This window comes from Kogia breviceps, chromosome 2 (assembly GCF_026419965.1).
Source record: "Kogia breviceps isolate mKogBre1 chromosome 2, mKogBre1 haplotype 1, whole genome shotgun sequence".
Taxonomy (NCBI): Eukaryota; Metazoa; Chordata; class Mammalia; order Artiodactyla; family Physeteridae; genus Kogia; species Kogia breviceps.
The window spans coordinates 181,072,807-181,092,166 of record NC_081311.1 but is presented as its reverse complement, the minus strand read 5'-3'; the positions used below and the strand labels follow the sequence as shown (position 1 = coordinate 181,092,166).

The 19,360-nt window shown below is 47.6% G+C and overlaps 1 protein-coding gene across 4 annotated transcripts in view; it reads right to left on the bottom strand.

Annotated features, from left to right (window-relative positions):
• Positions 1–2,877: 2,877 nt before the first annotated feature.
• Positions 2,878–19,360, bottom strand: part of SMARCAL1 (SWI/SNF related, matrix associated, actin dependent regulator of chromatin, subfamily a like 1) — a 56,244-nt gene continuing 39,761 nt past the window's right edge. For all 4 annotated transcript variants that reach the window (XM_059052784.2, XM_067026831.1, XM_059052783.2 and 1 more), the window contains 6 exons: positions 17,051–17,121; positions 12,513–12,615; positions 9,592–9,774; positions 8,362–8,462; positions 7,254–7,350; positions 2,878–3,749 (listed from right to left, as the gene is read on the bottom strand). In XM_059052784.2, the coding sequence (XP_058908767.1) occupies positions 3,531–3,749; positions 7,254–7,350; positions 8,362–8,462; positions 9,592–9,774; positions 12,513–12,615; positions 17,051–17,121 (774 nt within the window). In that variant the 3' untranslated portion in view covers positions 2,878–3,530. The remainder of the gene's footprint in view (positions 3,750–7,253; positions 7,351–8,361; positions 8,463–9,591; positions 9,775–12,512; positions 12,616–17,050; positions 17,122–19,360) is intronic.

Sequence of the window (19,360 nt, the reverse complement as noted above, 5' to 3'; positions counted from 1 at the left end):
TGTGATTAATAGGAAGCACAATCACCAAAAACCAAGGTTGACAGAGGAAAGCAGAAAGGTCAGCATCTTCCTAGTTATTTCCTGAGTCTGGAGTTTACAGAGGACATGACCCCCAGTCCAGAATGTGCTGAGAGGTCAGTAAGCCTGAACAGCAGTGAGGGGGGTTGGTTGGCCCCCAAAGATCCCCCCTCTCAACTGGAGCTGTCTGGGAGCCCAGGAAAGGGCACTCAAAGGGATGAGAAAGGGGTGCATTCCAGGGTCTTGTTCTGGTTTGTTGAGCAGAGTGGCAAGGCGGCCAGGGGCCTGCAGGGAAGCCAGCACAGGTTCACAGCCAGGGCCGAGTCCCTCGGGAGGGGGTCGTGTAACAAAATGCTCACAGGCCCCCCCAAAGCACTGTGGGCCTCCAGCCCCGGCAGAACAGCACACTGACGCCTAGAGTGGGCTCTCGGGGGACGGCCAGGCTGCAGAGGCCACTCTGCTTCTTCCCAGCTGAGATGCCCTCAGCTCAGTTTCTGCATCTGCACAATGAAAATTTAACTACCTTCCTCCGAGGTGGGGTTCATTATGTCAGTATGAGAAAAGTGCTCATCCTGGTCAGGGCCCCGCATCTACTACACAGTTCAAAACCATTCAGGCTTAACAAACAATCCACACACCATCACACCAGCACAACTAGGCAGCTTTCACTGCCGCCAAGAACACTGGTCTCACTCCAAGCCCTCACTTACACTTGGGCCCTGGCTTCCTATAACACCAGTTAGAGCAGCAACTTCTTTATTTTTGAAACTTAAATAAAAAATCCCCATCCTGGACACCCATTTGGATGGCCTTCTCCTCTTCCCAACCCTAAAAGTTGAGCGCTCGGCTTTCGGTCAGATCTGCTTTTCTCCTGAAGCCACCGGACCCCTAGAGGATCTCATTTGGCCGCGTGACTATAAATACCAGGTACATCCGGTGGAGGCAGAAGCAGAAGACAGATACCCTACTGCGTACGGAACATCTCTGCTTGGACATTGCTACAGGCTGGGTTTTCCAGAAACAAACTGAGACGGAGTGTGGGGTGCAGGATGTTTATTAGGGATCACCTGTGAAAGGAGAGGGGAGGAAGCAGGCTGGGGAAGAGGGAGGTGAGCTGTGAGGCAGGCCTGGAAGAGCCGCTGACCACCCAGCGTGGAGTGGGAGCCATGCAGTGAAGACTGCCCATCGGCGGTGTCCCGCATCAGACCCACCTTGCTCAGTCACCGGTGCAGGCTGCCCCGGGAAGGGTGTAACCTCAGACAAAGTGGATTTCTGTGGCCTGAGACTAACCGGAAGTTGTGGCCAGGTGGAGGCTATTTGCTGATTGCACTTCTGCCACCGGGCAGCAAGTCCCTCCTCCAAGGGGGAGCTGGGTGGGCATCTCCAGGGCTGCCACACACTGCCCAGTGGCTATCTCAAATTCAGCAAGTCCACAACCAACCCTTGATTTCGCCCCCACAACTTCTCCCGTTTGTTTGTTTTTGTTTTTTAATCTCAAAGTGGCCAAGAGCACTATCAATTTGCTGAGGCAAAAACCCAGGTCTCAGTATTGACTCTTCCTCAGATGCCCATGGGCGATCCATCTGCAAATTCTTTCAGCTTCACACCCAAGATGTATCCAGAGTCCAACCACTTTCCCACCTCCTTCACACCCCTCCCTGGCTCAGCCCACCTCAGCATTGCCCCTGTGGTCAGCTGCAAGAGCTCAGTAGGCCCTCCTGCTCCACAGGTCCGTTTGCTCATCCTTCCTGACCTCTTTCCTATACACAAACTGGGCGATCTTTTTTTTTTTTTTTTGCGGTACGCGGGCCTCTCACTGTTGTGGCCTCTCGCGTTGCGGAGCACAGGCTCCGGACGCGCAGGCTCAGCGGCCGTGGCTCACGGGCCCAGCCGCTCCGCGGCATGTGGGATCTTCCCGGACCGGGGCACGAACCCGCGTCCCCTGCATCGGCAGGCGGACTCTCAACCACTGTGCCACGAGGGAAGCCCTGGGCGATCTTTTAAAAATATAATCAGATTGCCTCATACCCCTGCTCAAAACCAGTCAATGGTTTCCATTCATGTTCAGAATGAAATCCGAATCCTTACCACGACCCAGGAGCGCTACATCATCTGGCCCAGCTCTCTCTTCAGTGTCATCACCTTACTCTTCCCACGTGATACACCACTCCCCTCACCCCTCTCTAAACCTGCGCTGCCAACATAGGGGCTCCCGGGCACTTGAAACATGCCTAGTTGAGACTGAGATGTGCAGTTAGTATTAAATACACACTGGATTTTGAAGACCTGGTATGAAAAAGAGAATAAAAAGTTTCTCAGTAATTTTTTTTTTTTTTTCTTTTTTTTGTGGTACGCGGGCCTCTCACTGCTGTGGCCTCTCCCGTTGCGGACGCGCAGGCTCAGCGGCCATGGCTCACGGGCCCAGCCGCTCCACGGCATGTGGGATCTTCCCGGACCGGGGCACGAACCCGCGTCCCCTGCATCGGCAGGCGGACTCCCAACCACCGCGCCACCAGGGAAGCCCAGTAATTTTTAAAATAGTGATTATGTTGAAAGGACAGTATTTTGAATATATTGGGTTAAAAAAAGTATTACGAATTCGATCCTTCATTTTGAAAAATACTCTTTGGAAATAAAGAAGGATCAAATTAGCAATGCTAATATAACACATATGTGCCCTGTGTTATATTTCTGTTGGACGGTGCCGCTCTAAACCAGTGGTTAGCAAACTATGATCCGTGGGCCAAATCCTGCTCACTGCCTGTTTTTGTATGGCCTGTGAGCCAAGTACAGTTTTTAAGTGGTTGAAAATAAAAGCATAGTAATTTGTGACACATGAAAATTCTGAGAAGCTCAAAATTCAGTGTCCATAACAGAATTTTATTGGAAAAGAGCCACAGTCACTTGTTCCGGATTATCTAATGGTTGATTTTGCACCACAGAAGCAGAGCTGAGCAGTTCCAACACAGACATCCTGGCTCATAAAGCCAAAAGTAATTACTATCTGGCTATTTATAGAAAAAGCTTGTCAACCCCTGCTCTAAACCCTTAGCTTACTGTATTTTTTTTTTTTTAAAGAACATATAACTATTGCCTCTCCTGTTACATGATAACTTCAGCAAAGGCATGTACTTTCTTCTTTTCTTTAGTGAATTGCTGCCAGCACCTAGAACAGTGCCTGGCACATATTAGGTGCTCTATAAATATTTGTTGAATCAATCAATTTTACAAGTCTAGAGTTCCGGTGCTGTGTAGGAAGCACCTCATTAATTAAAGAACATGCATCACCACTACTACAGCCCACTGTCTGTTTCTCAGCAGGTTAAGCTAAGGTTAATTAAGACCCAAGCAAACCCACACATAATGAAGGGAAATGCTGACACATGCCCGCTGGGCTTGGAGACAGAGACCAACACTGTGGTAATGACCAGGGGAACATAGGCTTTCAAAAAAAAAAATGCCTTATTTTATTTTAATAAATTCCATGATTTTTAATGCATTTTTGGCCCCTCTTACAGAGGAGAGGTAAAGCTGTCCCAGTCATCAAAAAATTCAAATCTGCTCTTCTTCAGCGGACTGCCTGTCAATGCGCTTTCATCCAGTGTGTCTCCCATGTCCTGGGAACCACTTCCTGGGTCAAATGACTCCGCTGCCTCCAGGAGCTCCATATCGCTTCCGTCTTCCTCAAAGGACTTCTGGAAAAGGTCATAGATCTTCTGCTGCTTTGGGTCCTTCACCAGAGTAGGAAAAGACAAAGACATCAGCACCCAGGCACCAACACTGGCCCTCTCTCCACCACTGTTGGACCAGCTCAGTAAACTATCAATCACTCAGGCAGCCTCACTACCTTTGTGTCTGGCTTCTTAGCTTCTCTGCTGCTTGCTGGGTAAGGAAGGAAAAACACAAAACGAACTGTGTTGTGAAAGCAACACAGGACCTGCTCTCACACTAATTTATGTTGGGAATGTTTTCTCCCTTCTAACTTTACAAATCAGTCTTTCAGTATTGAAACGGCTCCCAAGCCTTTCTCCACTAAGAGGTTAGTTAGGCTGTAATTCAACTCCCAAATTGGTGTGTTCAGCCACGGTTTATATCTAGTTTTCAGAGCGGTTATAAAACACACACTTAACACATTGATAGGTAGATACATGTACCTGTTTCTGACTACCCTAAAGTTATAAATGATCAAAATGCCCTCCAATTGCATCTATGCATTGACAACGATGGTGCAGTGCTAAAATCACGCCCAGCTGTTATGACCACAGCAGACGACGGGCTTGCTCTCACCCCTTTGCTGATCTCTCCTCTGTCTAAATTCCTAACCCTGGCCATCATTCAACCCAGAGGCACATATTCAGTATCTCCATTGACCTCCCACAGGTCCATAAAACTAAGCCTGTCTAAAAACCACAACCATCTGTCATCTCACTCCTACATCCCCAAACCAGGTCCTGTTCCCTAGTTTTGATGGTCTCGCACTATTCTCATAGTCCCCCCAGCTTGCAATCACCAGGGCATCCTGAGTCCGTATCTCACACATCAAACTGCATCAGGTTGGTTTCTCTCGGTTCCCTCCCAGATACTTTGTAGGCAGGCTCTTTACTTGGGCCACATTGCTTTGTACCTGCCTGGATCTGCAATGGCTTCACTGCACTTCCCACCTCAGGCCTCTTCCCATGTCAACTGCTCACCGGTCTTTTCCAGGCTAATTTTTCCCTACAGACTATCCTCTAACAAGATATTCCTATCACATCACTGGGCACCCCTGTGCCTACCTCATCAAGTCTAATGCTGCTTCCCTGGCTTTCCAGGCCTTTTGTAGTCAGCTCTCACCCTAACCGGCCACTATTTCTTTGCTTTCACAGAAGCCCTCCACACTGGCGAAGTGAAGTTCTTGAAAACTGATCCTGCAAGGACTCTAGATTATTCAATAATCTGTACCCTACATTCTCTCACCTTTCAGGATCCCAGCTATTCGGAAGTGACATGAAAGGTCATTAAGGTCAGCCCCACACCAGCCGCATGTCCTCCTCTGTGACATCAGCTTTTGTCTGAGCAACTGCGCAAGGTCGAGGAAATGCCGCCCACAAGGCAGCCTACTCCAGGTAGAAATAGCTGTCCACGTGCATTTGAGGAGGTGACGGCAACGCTATGTGCTAACTTGGAGCATGCGTAATTAAAGGGAAGCAAGTTCCAAGATCAGACAATATTTCACTTCCCTTCTCAGAAGGCAGGCAGGCAGACATGACCTCTTCTGCTTTTGGCTCCTATACACGAGGCAACACTTTCTTTTCCTAATAGTTGATACAGTTTTCAGCCCTATTTTAATTTTTTAAAAGTGATATAATTATTAATCAAAATAAATATTGATAAACTCCACTTGTACTTTAGGCAGAAATGCTTTTTTTAAAAAAATTATTTTTGGCTGCATCGGGTCTTTGTTGCTGTGCGTGGGCTTTCTCTAGTCGCGGAGAGCGGGGGCTACTCTGTTGTGGTGCACGGGCTTCTCGTTGCAGTGGCTTCCCTTGTGGCGGAACACGGGCTCTAGGTGCACAGGCTTCAGGAGTTGTGGCTCACGGTTTTAGAGCACAGGCTCAGTTAGTTGTGGCTCGCGGGCTCTAGAGCACAGGCTCAGTTATTTGTGGCGCACGGGCTCAGTAGTTGTGGCTCACGGTTTCTAGAGCACAGGCTCAGTAGTTGTGGTGCACGGGCTTAGTTGCTCCGCGGCATGTGGGATCCTCCCGGACCAGGGCTCGAACCCCTGTCCCCTGCACTGGCAGGCGGATTCTGCGCCACCAGGGAAGTCCCTAGGCAGAAATTCTTAACTAATTCAAAGCAACTGAGGGTCAGGCCAGTGTAAATAAATGAGTTATAAATAAACCTATTCTCATTAGTTGAGAATCCTCTAAAAATAAGTCTCTTTCTTTTCAAAGGGCACATAACAACCAAGGCTCTGTCAAAACAGTCACCATTCAACTGAATTAGACAGTTCTTCAAAATGTTTAAAAGGAAGGTTGTTTTAAAATTGGCTTATTAATTATAAGGATAATTTGTACCCTGTGTTTAAAAATATGATCTCCCCCGAGTCTTATTTATCCCAGTAATTACATTACGAAGAAAGAATTTAGTTGCAAGCAAATGTAAATGAAAGATTATATCCTCAGACAAGTCTTAGCATCACCTACAAGATCGTGTCGACCTGACTCTGCTTCTGACGCCGGGCAATTCCACAGGAAGGAGGAGGCATGTCAGCTTCCTGAAGCGCAGGGCCGCCTTTCTACACGAGGCTCAGACCTCTGTCCATGCTCTCATTAGAAATAACCCCCCAGGGGCCCCCTCCATCAGGCAGGACCTCCCGAGTCAACCACCCGAGGACCTCCCGAGGACCTTCCTCGTCAACCACCCGAGCAGGTGAAAGAAGACCAGCCTTTGGGAGTTTTTGCACCTCTGGCTCCTCTACCTTGTTTCATTGAAATGGAGGGGGAAGGGCTGTGGCAGCCATGGGGCTGGAGAGCGAGGCCAGGGCAGGCCTGCTGGGCCCTGGGCTGCCCTCTCCAGAGGCAAAGGCAGGCCTGCTGGGCCCTGGGCTGCCCTCTCCAGAGGCAAACAGGCCTCCTCTCCGCACCTCTGACAAGGCCCCACCTGGTCACGGAAGGATGGCTCACCGGCCTCTTACTCTCCTTGACAATAAGAGGGGCTGTCACACAGGGAATGCTGGCTGAGTTTGGAAGCCTTCCGCCTGGGCTGGCTTCAAGTGACCCATGGCTGCGGGAGAGTCCTGCAGCTCCGCAAGCCTCTGCTCATCCCTTTATGAAATGGGGAGACACTGAGGATAAGGTGCAGCAACAGAGGGGAAAATATGTTACACAGAAGCAACACCCTATGTGAAACACTCCCAGTTCTGCGATGTCTTAGGGTGGTGGTGTTGTTGCTATGGACTTTTTGCAACAATTCAGCTGTTGCCATGGGGCGTTTTCTGTCAGTTTCCAACGGCCTGATGGAAGAGGCAGCATTTAGAGGCCCTGGTTTTTGAGGATCGAGGAGGGCATGTAGAAGCAGCAGGAGTTAATGCCAGCACTTCTCCATAAACGGATGCACACACACAGATTGACCCGAGAACGAATGCAGCCATCATTTTAGCTCCCCAGCTGGGGGAGGTCCCCAGGAGTGATTCACACCTTCCCGCTCAGGACCTCTGGACACCCCAGTGGCAGGGAGCCACATGCTGGTGTTACCTTGTAGAAATAATCTGCGGCTTCTGTCATTTCTGAAAAACTGGTCTCAGAAAGCCCGGCTTCACCCAGAACTTTAATCTTCTCTTGAATCAGGGGCCTGTTGGGGAGAAATGAGCTGCAGTGGAAACAACCTGCACAGTACCATCAGACCGATTACAGCGAGACCAGCCCCTGTTCTTGTGAGACACGCTCACTGTTTCACATCTCTCCATCTCTTCAGGCACAAACGCCCATCCTGAAATACTGACCTCCTCCTCTATGGTAAACCGATCAAGTCAGGGCTCACATCGTCAGGCTCAAAATTCTTTCTACTGGAAGATGTGTAGGAAATAAATGCTACTGCAACAAAAATTTGAACCTGGTGCTGTTATGAGCTGCCCAATTAACAAATCCATTAACAGAGAGGGAAGTAGGGGCAACCCACATGCATAATAAAGGTGAGATGCCTTAGTCATAATGCTGGAAACAGAGATAGGTAGTGGAAACTAATGAGAGAATCAAGAAACAATATGAGGAAGGGAGAAATGGAACTGGGGAGGGAGCATTTGGGGAGGAAGGGAGAAATGGAACTGGGGAGGGAGCATTTGGGGAGTTTTTGCCCAAGTAATGGACATGAAACCCCAGAGTTAAAAATCTGCCCCCATCTCTGCTAAGGAAGCACTACATGGCCCAGGGTGAGCCACTGTCCCCCGATGGCCCAGCAGTAGCACTGTAAGACGTGGCCTTACGGGTACCAGCACACCTCACAAGGGGGCCAAGGGGGCAGCCTCCCTGACTCAGCAAATGCCTTCACGTCTGGGAACAGAGTGTTTTACAAACAAAATTCCACCAACGTTTCATCCCAATAAGTTCTCCTCCCTTGTCTCAGGTCAGTGGGAAGGAGCCACATCCCCTTATTCCTACAGGATTTCCTCATGCCCCCTGCAGCCCCACCAGTTAACACTGTGCAGGAGGTCAAACAGGGTCATGAGGAAAGGGGGAGCGCACTACTAGCAGGTCTTCTGTGTGGATCCCTGGAGACCTGCCCCGAAGCAGAGGCTCTTCGGGAGCAAAGGAAATACGTCATCGGTGTCGACCCAACTGCCGGGCCAGCCAGGGGAGGCCTCACCAAAGGTAGTCATCAGCCGTGCCTCTCGCCACCAGGTAGTGGATGCCCACGGATCTCGACTGTCCGATGCGGTGCACCCGGTCCTCAGCCTGCATCAGCACCTGCGGGGCGGGGATCGGGATGCATGTAGCTCAAGGCTGGAGGCCGCTCAGCCCAGCACAGCAGGTGGCCTCCTGCCCCGGAGCCTCACCACAACCCTTCCTCCTCACTGTGTGTCACGTGGCAGGGGGCCTGCAAGCCTCTGTCCACAGACGGTCCGTCATCTGACAAGAGGGAGAAGCAAGCGCAATACCGGTCAGCAGGGGGGACCTCGAGCTGCAGCTGGGTAGCTGCGGATGACCCTTCAGGGCCGGGCCAGGTGCTGGGCGCTGCAGAGGGAGAGCCAGCTTCAGCTCTGCCACCAGCTGTGACGAAGGAGACCCGACACCCCGCCGCTCTTCCTCCACGGCATGAAGAGTTATCTTCTAACCAGACACAGATACCGCGCCCGGGGGAGAGGCCACGTGTGATCAGGGGGTAGGGCAGCTTTTTTATACGGTGGTAAACCCTACAACAAATCATGAAAACCGAGAACGTGGTTTCCATTATAAAATGCCTTCACGCTCTAAGCCCACCCATCGTTACAGCCGTCGCCGACGTGTGGTGGATGAGAGCCACACTGGTCAGGACACCAGAAGGGATACAACTTCTTTCTGGAGTTGAGGAGAAAACTTTTGAGTCCAAGCAAATGTCTTCCATCTGCTGCCACAGCTGATCAAGATAAGGCCAGAGGGCACGCTGGGCATGTTCAGGGAATACCCACTGCAGCCACCCTGTTGTGGCCCCACTGGTACAGTGGCTCCCGGGGGCGGTTGATAAAAAGGGGCTCAGGCTGGGAAGCCAGAGGCCTGGGGCCAGGGCTGCCACGTGCTCCCCTGAAGTGACAGCTATGCTCTTGAGCTCCCTGTGCTCCCATTTCTTCATGGAGAGATGGATCCTGAGACTCCTTCTAAAACTTCAATCTTCCCATTGGTAATAAGATGGTCGATAAGCCTGCTACTTAGCAGGTTGTTGTGAAGACCTAACACCTGGACAGTGGATGTGCAAAGTATAAGCGGGTTTAGCAGGCCTAACAAGAAACAGAGGGAAGATGGCGCAGGCACCAGGGACAGCGCACAGAAGCCCCACTACCCCGCCCCCACCCCCCCGCCACTGGCTCTGTCTGCCAGCAGCCAGGAGCACGCCCCTCACCCCTGGGTTCCAAAAGAGCTCCGCGAACACCACCAGGTCAGCCGAGGAGAAGGTGAGGCCCATGTTGGCGGCAGTGATGGACAGCACAGCCACGGCGGGCCCCTCTGACAGCTGGAACTGCTGGCACAGGTCCTCGCGGTTGGCCGAGGAGGTGGAGCCATCGATGCGGATGTGCTTCACACGCTGCGGGAACAGGAGAGGGAAGCAAGGTGGGCGCGGGTGTGGGGCCGCGGCGGCACGGCTCCTTGGACAGAGCCCCGCGCTGCTCTGGCTCCAAGCCAGGTGGAGCATCAAGCTCGCCACTCCGTCCTGCTTTCCGAGCTTCTTTCCTGGTCTTTCCTGTCCTTTCAAATTGAAACTTGTGCTGAGATAACTGTAGGCTCCCATGTAGTTTAAGCAGTAATACAGAGTAGGATTCCTCTTATGACTTGCCCAGTTTCCTCCACTGGTAATATTGGTGAAACTACAGCATAATATCACACCCAGGATGCTGACTTTGATACAATCCACTGACCTTATCCAGACTTCCCCAGTTTTACTTGCAACTCCTGTGTGTGTGTGTTCTATACGACTGTATCTCGAATGTGGGTTTTCACGTATCTGCCTTCACAGTCGAGACAGTGAACAGTTCTAACTGCACAGGGATGCTCTGTAGCCCTTTTATAGCCCTGCCCGCCTCCCTCCTGCCTCCCCCTCACCCACCCAGTCCCTACGGATCTGCCCTGCATTTCTACAATGTTCCATTTCAGGAACATTTATTTATAAATGGAGTCAAATACTGTGCAAGCTTTGGGGCTGGGCTCCTTCCACTCAGCATCACTGCCCGGAGAGTCATCCCCGCTGCGGCACGTACAGTCGGTTCATGCGCACCCGCAGCTCATTCCTTCCCATTGCTGAGCGGTGTTCTGTGGCAGGGGTGTACCATGGTTACCTATTCACCTTTGGCAGGACATGTGGGTTGGTTCCAGCTTTGCACTACTACAAAGCAAGCTGCCGTGAACATTGGTGTACAAGTTCCTATGTGAATGTAACTTTTCACTCCTCTGGGATAACTGCCCAGGAATCAACTGCTGAGTTGTAGCTGATAGTTGCATGTCTAGTTCGGCTTATTTTCTTTAAAAAAAAATTTTTTTTAATTTGCAATTAAAAATTTAATTTTAATATATATATTAAATGCCTCATAACCTTATGTAGTTATTTCTTGTTATTCACGGTAGTTATGTTCTATATAGTCATTATTATAAAATCTGAATTAGCAAATACTGAACAATTTCCCCTAGGGGAAACACAGGATTAGGTTCCTGAGATCAGCTTATTTTAAGTGGCATTTATTGTTTTCTAATGATAAAGACAGACATTATGAGGAAAATAAAATTACTGATCTATTTTTTCCCATCACTCTTTTCTCAATGTGTATGCTACATCTTTTAAATAAAAAGTTCTATATCTTGCTTTTCTCTGATAAACATTATATCGTAAATAAGCTGAATTATTAAAATGTTTTCTAATACATGATTTTTAACGGCTGTGTAACAGTTCATTATGCAACAATAGTATACTTTAACCATTTATCTATTTCCTCACATTTGGGTGGGTTTCTACTTGTCACTGAAAAAGGATGGGCTGTCTGCATGTCTCAACTAAGTCCGCATGCTGCAACTAAAAGATCCCACGTGCTCCTACTAAAGATCCCACAGGCCGCAACAAAGATCTCGCATGCTGCAACTAAGACCCAACACAGCCAAAATAAATTAATTAAAAAACAACAACAACAAAAAAGGATGGGTTGGCAATGTCCACCAACAGGTGAGTGGATAAAGTGTGGTACATGCATACAGTGGAATATTACTCAGCAATAGAAAGGAATGAACTGTTGATATATGCAGTAACATGTATGAATCTCAAAATATGTTGAGTAAGAGAAATCAGATTAAAAAAAAAAAGGAGTACACACTGTATGATCCTGTATGATTCCACATTTATATAAGGCTCCAAAAATGCAAACGAATCTACAGTGACAGAGAGCAGATCAGTGGTGGCCTGGAGATGGGAGGATGGGGAGAAACGGGGATTACAAAGGACAGGAGGAAACTTCTGGGGCTGACGGATATATTCACTACTGTATGGCTGTTAGCAAGACTGGCACCATCTTGGGCCCATGCAGTTCCTCCTGTCCTTCCAGTGACCTTACCTAGGGCTGTACTGTAGTACACTGTACTGTGCTATAGTAAATCTCTTCTTTGTCATCTAGGGCTTCTTAGTTAACAGGTACTGTTTAATGATCATTAGGTCCAGGTGGCCTGTATGCTCCGTTAGTCTCCAGTGATGACAACCTTCACTGACGCATTCCTGATGCTCGGGAGACTAGTAACCCATCATAAATCTTGACTTAGGAATGTACTTCCTGTCTCCAAGCACATGCCCCTATACCCCAGATTAACTATAAAATTGTCCCAGTGGCTCCTCAGCATTGCAGAGTGCAGCTGCAAATGCTCTGGGTCACCATCTACCCAGTCCTACCCTCCATGTGAGTTACCCTTTTAATAAATGGATCCACTGATTGTATGGAGCTGCCTGCCTTGTTTTTAGGTCTCAAGATACCTTCTCAGTTCAGTGGGCACTTTTTGTTCCTTCTGTGCAACAACTACCTCCACTCTTGCTCAATTGTGTACTTCAAATATGTGCCGTTCATTGCATGGTAATTCTACCTCAATAAAGCTATTAAAATAAAACATTTAAAAAGATGGGTTAAAACAAACCTGCTCATGGTTCTACAAGCAAGAACAATTATTCGGAAAGTCGCCAGAAATGTTTCCGGAAACTTTCATCTCATTTCTTTGCTCAGATCTGACCTTGGCCTGCTTAGCAGCTGACACACAAACAAGAAAAGCATCCTGTGCTGAATTTCAAAGGGAGCTTACCTTCCTCTCAAGCTCATTAGTAACTGCATCCAAAACCACCTTATGGTGTGCAAACACTAGAAACTTCTCTCTTCCACTTTCCAGTAGGTCCAGGATATATTCACTGCATTTGACAATGACAACACAATAAATTAAACACACATGCAATCCAGCTGAGGTTAATTACTGAAAAGTGCCTGAATCTGTACCAGATACCTTTTGGGTACCTGCCTCCCCAGCTCATTCTCTCCCTCCTCTGAGAGCTGACCTCTGGCCCCTTGCCCTCAGGGACCGTGGGGAGGTCCTCTTCCACCATATGCAGAAAGAGTTCATCCAAACTTTGCAGTCATCTCCCAAACACAAATAAATCAAAGTATCCTTATGTTTTACGTGTCTCTGATAGGTTACTGAAACAGTCTTACTACCTGGGATCATACAAGATAATTAACAGTTTGCACTTTGGCTGCTACTATCATTATAATGTGTTTTCAATAAAAACTGAAGTGTTGTTTGCAGATCTGAAAATGCCTGGGCAGGGACTGAGGGATTCTTGACAGTAATAAATTTCTGAAAATGCAGTATTGAGACGTAAGTAATAATACTGAAGAGACGTCAGGGATCGCCCTTCAGCTCCCTCCCACATCAGACTGCAAACCACACGGCCAGCAGTTAAGGCAGTGGTAAGTGAATTCTTTTCCAAGGCCAAGGAATATGGGGTGAAAAGGCCTTGTTTACATGGTCCTCATTCTGCTTTTAATTTACTTCTCTCCTCCATCCACCTTGTTTTTTCTGCTCCTCATCTTTAGCTGTGGCCTTAAAGAAAGGCAGCGACCCCCAAGAGCTGTAGGGAGGAGAGTCACCCAGTTGGCAGAATCCAAGCTTGCCCTGGCACTAGCGCCCTGCAGAGGGTTCCCAGTCCCAGCACAGGTCACAGCTCCCGCACGGGGCGGCGGGAAGATGAGCTTCCTCGGACAGGACACAAGGAGCCCTCGGCTCTGCCTGAGGCCATCCCCACACATGGGTGTGTCTGGGCAAAGGACAGACATTGCTCTCCTTGGAGAAGGACAAATCTCCAAGGTTTCCTATTGCAGTACAGGCAGGTGGGGAAAAGGTAAGTGGACTCTCTTCTAAACATCTAAGAATTTTTTCAAACAACACTATGACCAACTATAGTATGTATGGATTTGAGTTCAATCTGTGAATTGTTGGTACTAATAGAATCTACTTTAATTAGTTTGAGAGACATAAAATTTGCCACGATATAAGCAAAAAAGTTAACTGCTACAGCATCAAAAAGTCACAAGGCTTACCCTTCCCCCTCCCCATATCCTCAAGGCCATGCTCTAGTAGGTCTGTGTTTTATTCCTGTCCTACCCCTAGTCTCTTCATCACATTTTTTTTCTTAGATTCCATATATATGTGTTAGCATATGGTATTTGTTTTTCTCCTTCTGACTTACTTCACTCTGTATGACAGACTCCAGGTCCATCCACCTCACTACAAGTAACTGAGTTTCATTTCTTTTTATGGCTGAGTAATATTCCATTGTATATACGTGCCAGATCTTCTTTATCCATTCATCTGTTGATGGACACTTAGGTTGCTTCCATGTCCTGGCTATTGTAAATAGAGCTGCAATGAACATTTTGGTACATGTCTCTTTTTGAATTATGGTTTGCTCAGCGTATATGCCCACTAGTGGGACTGCTGGGTCGTATGGTAGTTCTATTTGTAGTTTTTAAAGGAACCTCCATACTGTTCTCCATAGTGGCTGTATCAATTTACATTCCCACCAGCAGTGCAAGAGGGTTCCCTTTTCTCCACACCCTCTCCAGCATTTATTGTTTCTAGATTTTTTGATGATGGCCATTCTGGCCGGTGTGAGATGAGATCTCACTGTAGTTTTGATGTGCATTTCTCTAATGATTAATGATGTTGAGCATTCTTTCATGTGTTTGTTGGCAATCTGTGTATCTTCTTTGGAGAAATGCATGGAGGGTGGATAGCTAGTGGGAAGCAGCCGCGTGGCACAGGGAGATCAGCTAGGTGGTTTGTGACCACCTAGAGGGGTGGGGATAGGGAGGGTGGGAGGGAGGGAGACACAAGAGGGAAGAGATATGGGAACACATGTATAGGTATAGCTGATTCACTTTGTTGTAAAGCAGAAACTAACACACCATTGTAAAGCAATTACACTCCAATAAAGATGTTAAAAAAAAAAAAAGTCACAAGGCCACAAAATCAACTTGGTCAGCCCAGAAACACCACGGCCCCCCGTTTTCCTAAATGCCTCTCATCCCTCTACATCTCAGACGTGGCGCTGCTGCTCTGCCTTTCCTCACATCCCTGAGCTACCGAGGTGGAGATATCTGCTGACCACAGTAACCTTGGCTTTATATTGAAAGATGTCCATTAAAATGAAAAAGAACAACAGCAAAAATGGGAAGAAAAGCAACTATCAGAGGAAACTGGGGTTTTAAGACTGATAATCTAATTTCCACTTACTAGCTGTATGATTCTGAAGTTTAGAGATTTACGTTAGATTTACTCAGTTTCTGCATTTTAACTTATTCTACTGATCTCATGAGGAGTCTATAGATGTGACATGACTTACCAGATGTCAAAACTGTTGGAAACTATAAATCACTATATAATTTGTCATGGAATTTTGAAAAAGTATGTATAAGGTATGTTATGATTGGAATGTTTGTGTCCCTGCCCCCCAGTTCATGTACTGAAATCCGAACCCCCAGTGTGAGGCCTATGGGAGGAGATGGAGTTAGTGTGCTTATAAAAGAGACCCCAGAAAGCACCCTTCCCCTTCCACCATGCAAGGACACAGCGAGAAGATGGCTGTCTATGAGCCAGGAAGAGAACTGTCACCAGACTCTGAATCTGCCAGCGCCTTGAACTTGGACTTCCCAGCCTCTAGGACTGTGTGAAATACATGTTTGTTGTGTAAGGTGCACGGCCTACGATATTTTTGTCATAGCAGCATGAATGGACTAAGACAAGGTATTACCGAAGTTATTTTTAAGGTGGAAAATGGTTAGATTTAAAATTCCTAAGGGAAATGGGTGGCTCTGGGCCCAGCACTCAATGGACCCTGGATTTTGTTGGTCACAAGCTGAGAGAGCGAGGTAAGGGGCTCACACCCATGCCGCGTGTTATTCAGCAGCATATGAGAAATGTCGGTGGGGGCTTCCCTGGTGGCGCAGTGGTTGAGAATCCGCCTGCCAATGCAGACGACACGGGTTCGTGCCCCGGTCCGGGAAGATCCCACATGCCGCGGAGCAACTAAGCCCGTGAAGCCATGGCCGCTGAGCCTGCGCGTCCGGAGCCTGTGCTCCGCAACAGGAGAGGCCACGGCAGTGAGAGGCCCGCGTACCACAAAAAAAAAAAAAAAAAAAAAAAAAAAAAAAAAAAAAAAAAAAAAAAAAAAAAAGAAATGTCGGTGGAGGCAATTCAGATTAGTGTCTGAGAGAGAAGTTTCCAGGCCATAAAAACCACATCTGGAGTTCACTGGTCTCTTAAGCAGTATCATAAATGAAAAGGGCAGTGCCCAGAGGGTGAAGGAGAGCTGCCCAACATTCAGGAGTCTTTGCGGAGAGTCTGTGATTTGAACGATGCAGCGAACTCACTCTCCAACCACATTTAAGGGTGCAGAGGGAGAGGCCGGTGAGGCTGGGAGATGCAGAGGCTGAGTGAGAGGGCAGGGCAGGCTGTGGGTCTCCATTTATCCATGGATCTCGGTCCCCACAGCCAATCTGGGACCGCTCAACCCACGCTAAATTCATTTCATTGTAATTGAATCAGTTGGACCATTATCCTGCCTGAGTCTCACACAAATGTTAAACAGTAGAAAATCAGGCAAGCTGCACATCATTGGACTTGCTTCAAGTTTCTATCTCAGTGATATGTGAAGAGCTGTGGGTTTTTTTTTCTTTAGCCAAGGCAGACAATTGAGATTTTTTTTTTTCAAGTCAGTGAATAATTTTAAGAACAGAAATTATTACACCAGCTTTAGTTGAGAAGGCAGAAGGAGACCAAGTGTGACAACAGCCACTTGCCCGTCTCTTTTGAGCAAACGATGATATTCACCTTCTTTCTTATTTAGGTAAATGACAGCTGAAACATGATGTCTTTGGAGACGACCACAGAATCTCCGTAAGGCAGCTTCCTGGTCTTCTGTGAAACCCCTCATTTTTTTCCTACAGGCAAGTGACCACAGTTCTCTTAGCAAGAGGAAAACTTACCTTCAGTGTTTGGGTCACCCAATCCTGCTCATAAGTGGCTACAGCTCCAGCTCACTTGGGTTAAGACGGGATCTCGCAGGGACCCCAAGCCCATCCTGGCGGGGCTCCAGCGACAAGCCTACTTATGCCTCCTGGGTGATGAGGCCATGGTGCCCTAAACTTTATATTCAAGGCAACTATCACTCAAATCTCGAATCATTTCTTACAGAGCAATAAAACCATCCTGACGGACTAAGATAACAGGTATTTCTTTTTAAAAAAGAGAGAGAGAGAGAGAGAAGTCGACACTTGGTGTCCACTTACATGACAGATGGGATTTTAGCTTCAGCTGTTCTGTTGAAGAAGAGAATGAGGGCTTCTTTCTGCTGCTGTTTCTGTGGAAGGAGAAATTGAGGGTTTAAAGTCTCCCACTCTGAGAACTCCGTGACACACTGACATAATCACCACCACCAAGAGCTTTACAAATCCCAATGTCAATCGCCAGAGCCAAGAGGCCCTGACTCATCCACTCGCTTTAGCCACGCCACAGGAACTGTCTGGACTCTGGTTTTGTACTGGGAGACAAAGTAGCATTACAGCTATGGTGTCACCCTTCGAGAACTGTTGTGAGAATCCAATGAGGCAAGGAACATGCAAGCTCTTTGGAAGGGCACTGCCGATAGCGCTTCACCATCCATACCAAGCTCATGTGCTCAGCGGGAAGGCAGCCCTGCTAAGCACACCTATTTACTATAGGTATTACGGCCTGGTGACAACTTACACGTGACAGTGGCCCACGATGTTCCCCCACCCCTTTCCTTCTGCCAACTTGGGTCCATACCCAACTGACTAAGCTCACCTCTAAGACTTACTGAATCATTTCCAACTGACCCCAACTAGTCTATTCTAGGATCATCTCAAAATGTTATTCACATGTTTCTGGCCTGTGTCCACAGAAGGTAATTGACTTCCCTCAAGAGGAAACGGGATTTTCTTTATAGTTTGCATCTAAATAAATCCCAATAAAGAATGCTAACACAGGAGGTGCTTAACCAGTTTCATAACAATATGAGATAACATTTACCACTACTCTTGGGTTCCCAGAGACGACAGATACTCTAACCATCCTTGGTAGGGCAGCCATCCCCTTCCACTAGCCAGCATGGGTTTATAGATGCTCCTACATTTTGGGCCTGGGCCCTGGGAGGCCAGTGATTGACATGGCAGCTTCCTCATGGAACAAAGAGGTGACCCAACAGTAAAATCGCCTATGGCCCTGAACTCATTAATAACTCAGGAAAGCAGCCACAGCTGGACTGTACCTTAAATTACGGACACCACAGATGGTGAGAAAAGCTACCTGGTCAAAATTGTTCTTTGGCTTTAAACAGCATCTCTCCTCTAGGCCTTGACAAGAAAGAAGAAAGAGACCCAGGAACCATAGGAATCCATAGGGGCACTGACGGGGTAGTGGATCCATTTCATTTTCTACATGTGTCGTGGCAGTGGTGGGCACCATCCCTCCTATTTTGTGGCAGCAGTTCAATTAAACAACTCTAACCTCCTGGGAACTCACACTGAAGATGTGATTCTGTGTGTGTGTCTTAACTTGTTTCTCAGCCCCAGGCCCAGTCGGGATTCTGATGAGGCTCTGGACACACACACACACTTTTCGCGTGTGGCCCATGAACTCACATGGAGTCCATTCGTGTCTCTCAAAGGGTCCCCTGCAGCAGGTTAGGCCCTCCAACCGAACGCGTCCCTAGTAGGATATGCTGAAGGGACAGTGTCTGGCTCCCATCTGACGACCTCACCCGCAGCGTGTATGCCTCAAGCAGACCGCACCCCACCCATTCTCAATCCACAATTAATCTCCTGTTCCTTCAGAGACTCTTGTCAGTTCCTTCCCTCCCCCCCCCACCCCCACACTCACTCCACACTAGCTCTTAGAAAGGGAGAGGGCAAAACAGATGGAGAGATGGTAAAAAGCACTTTCAGAAACCCTGCCCCAAGATTTAACATGCAGAGCCAATGTGGGTGTGAGAAAACAAACATCATTATTACACACAGCTTGGGGGATGGTACCCTGGGCTAATAACCCTTTTGGGGCTGATTTATCAATAGGTACCAAGAGTCTTCAAAATATGCCCATGCCCTGTGATGCAGCAACTCACTCCTAAAATGTATCCTCAGGATAGAATTGGAGGTACACAAATTCAGATGTAAACTGCTTTCTCAGTGTAGCATTACTTAGCACAGTGAACAACTGAAATAACTTAAATGTCCAACTACAAATGAATGGCAAAATTACAATATAGCCAGGCGAGAAAACATTATGCAGTCTTCAAATATTATGTTTCAAAAGAACACACAACAACATGGAAAAGGGTACAGGTATAGTTTTGTACTTGCTTTCTTCCCCACTTGATGCATCTTTATAAGATCCCAATTCTGCTTTAAAAATACATATGTTGCTTATTATGTACATAAGTTATAATATATGTAGAGAGATAAGTAATATATATTTTAAAGCAAAATACAGAAAAATTTTACAGAAAAAACTACTGAAATGATATATGCCAAAATTATGTAATATCAATAAAATAGATGGGTTAATCTTTTTTTATAGTATAG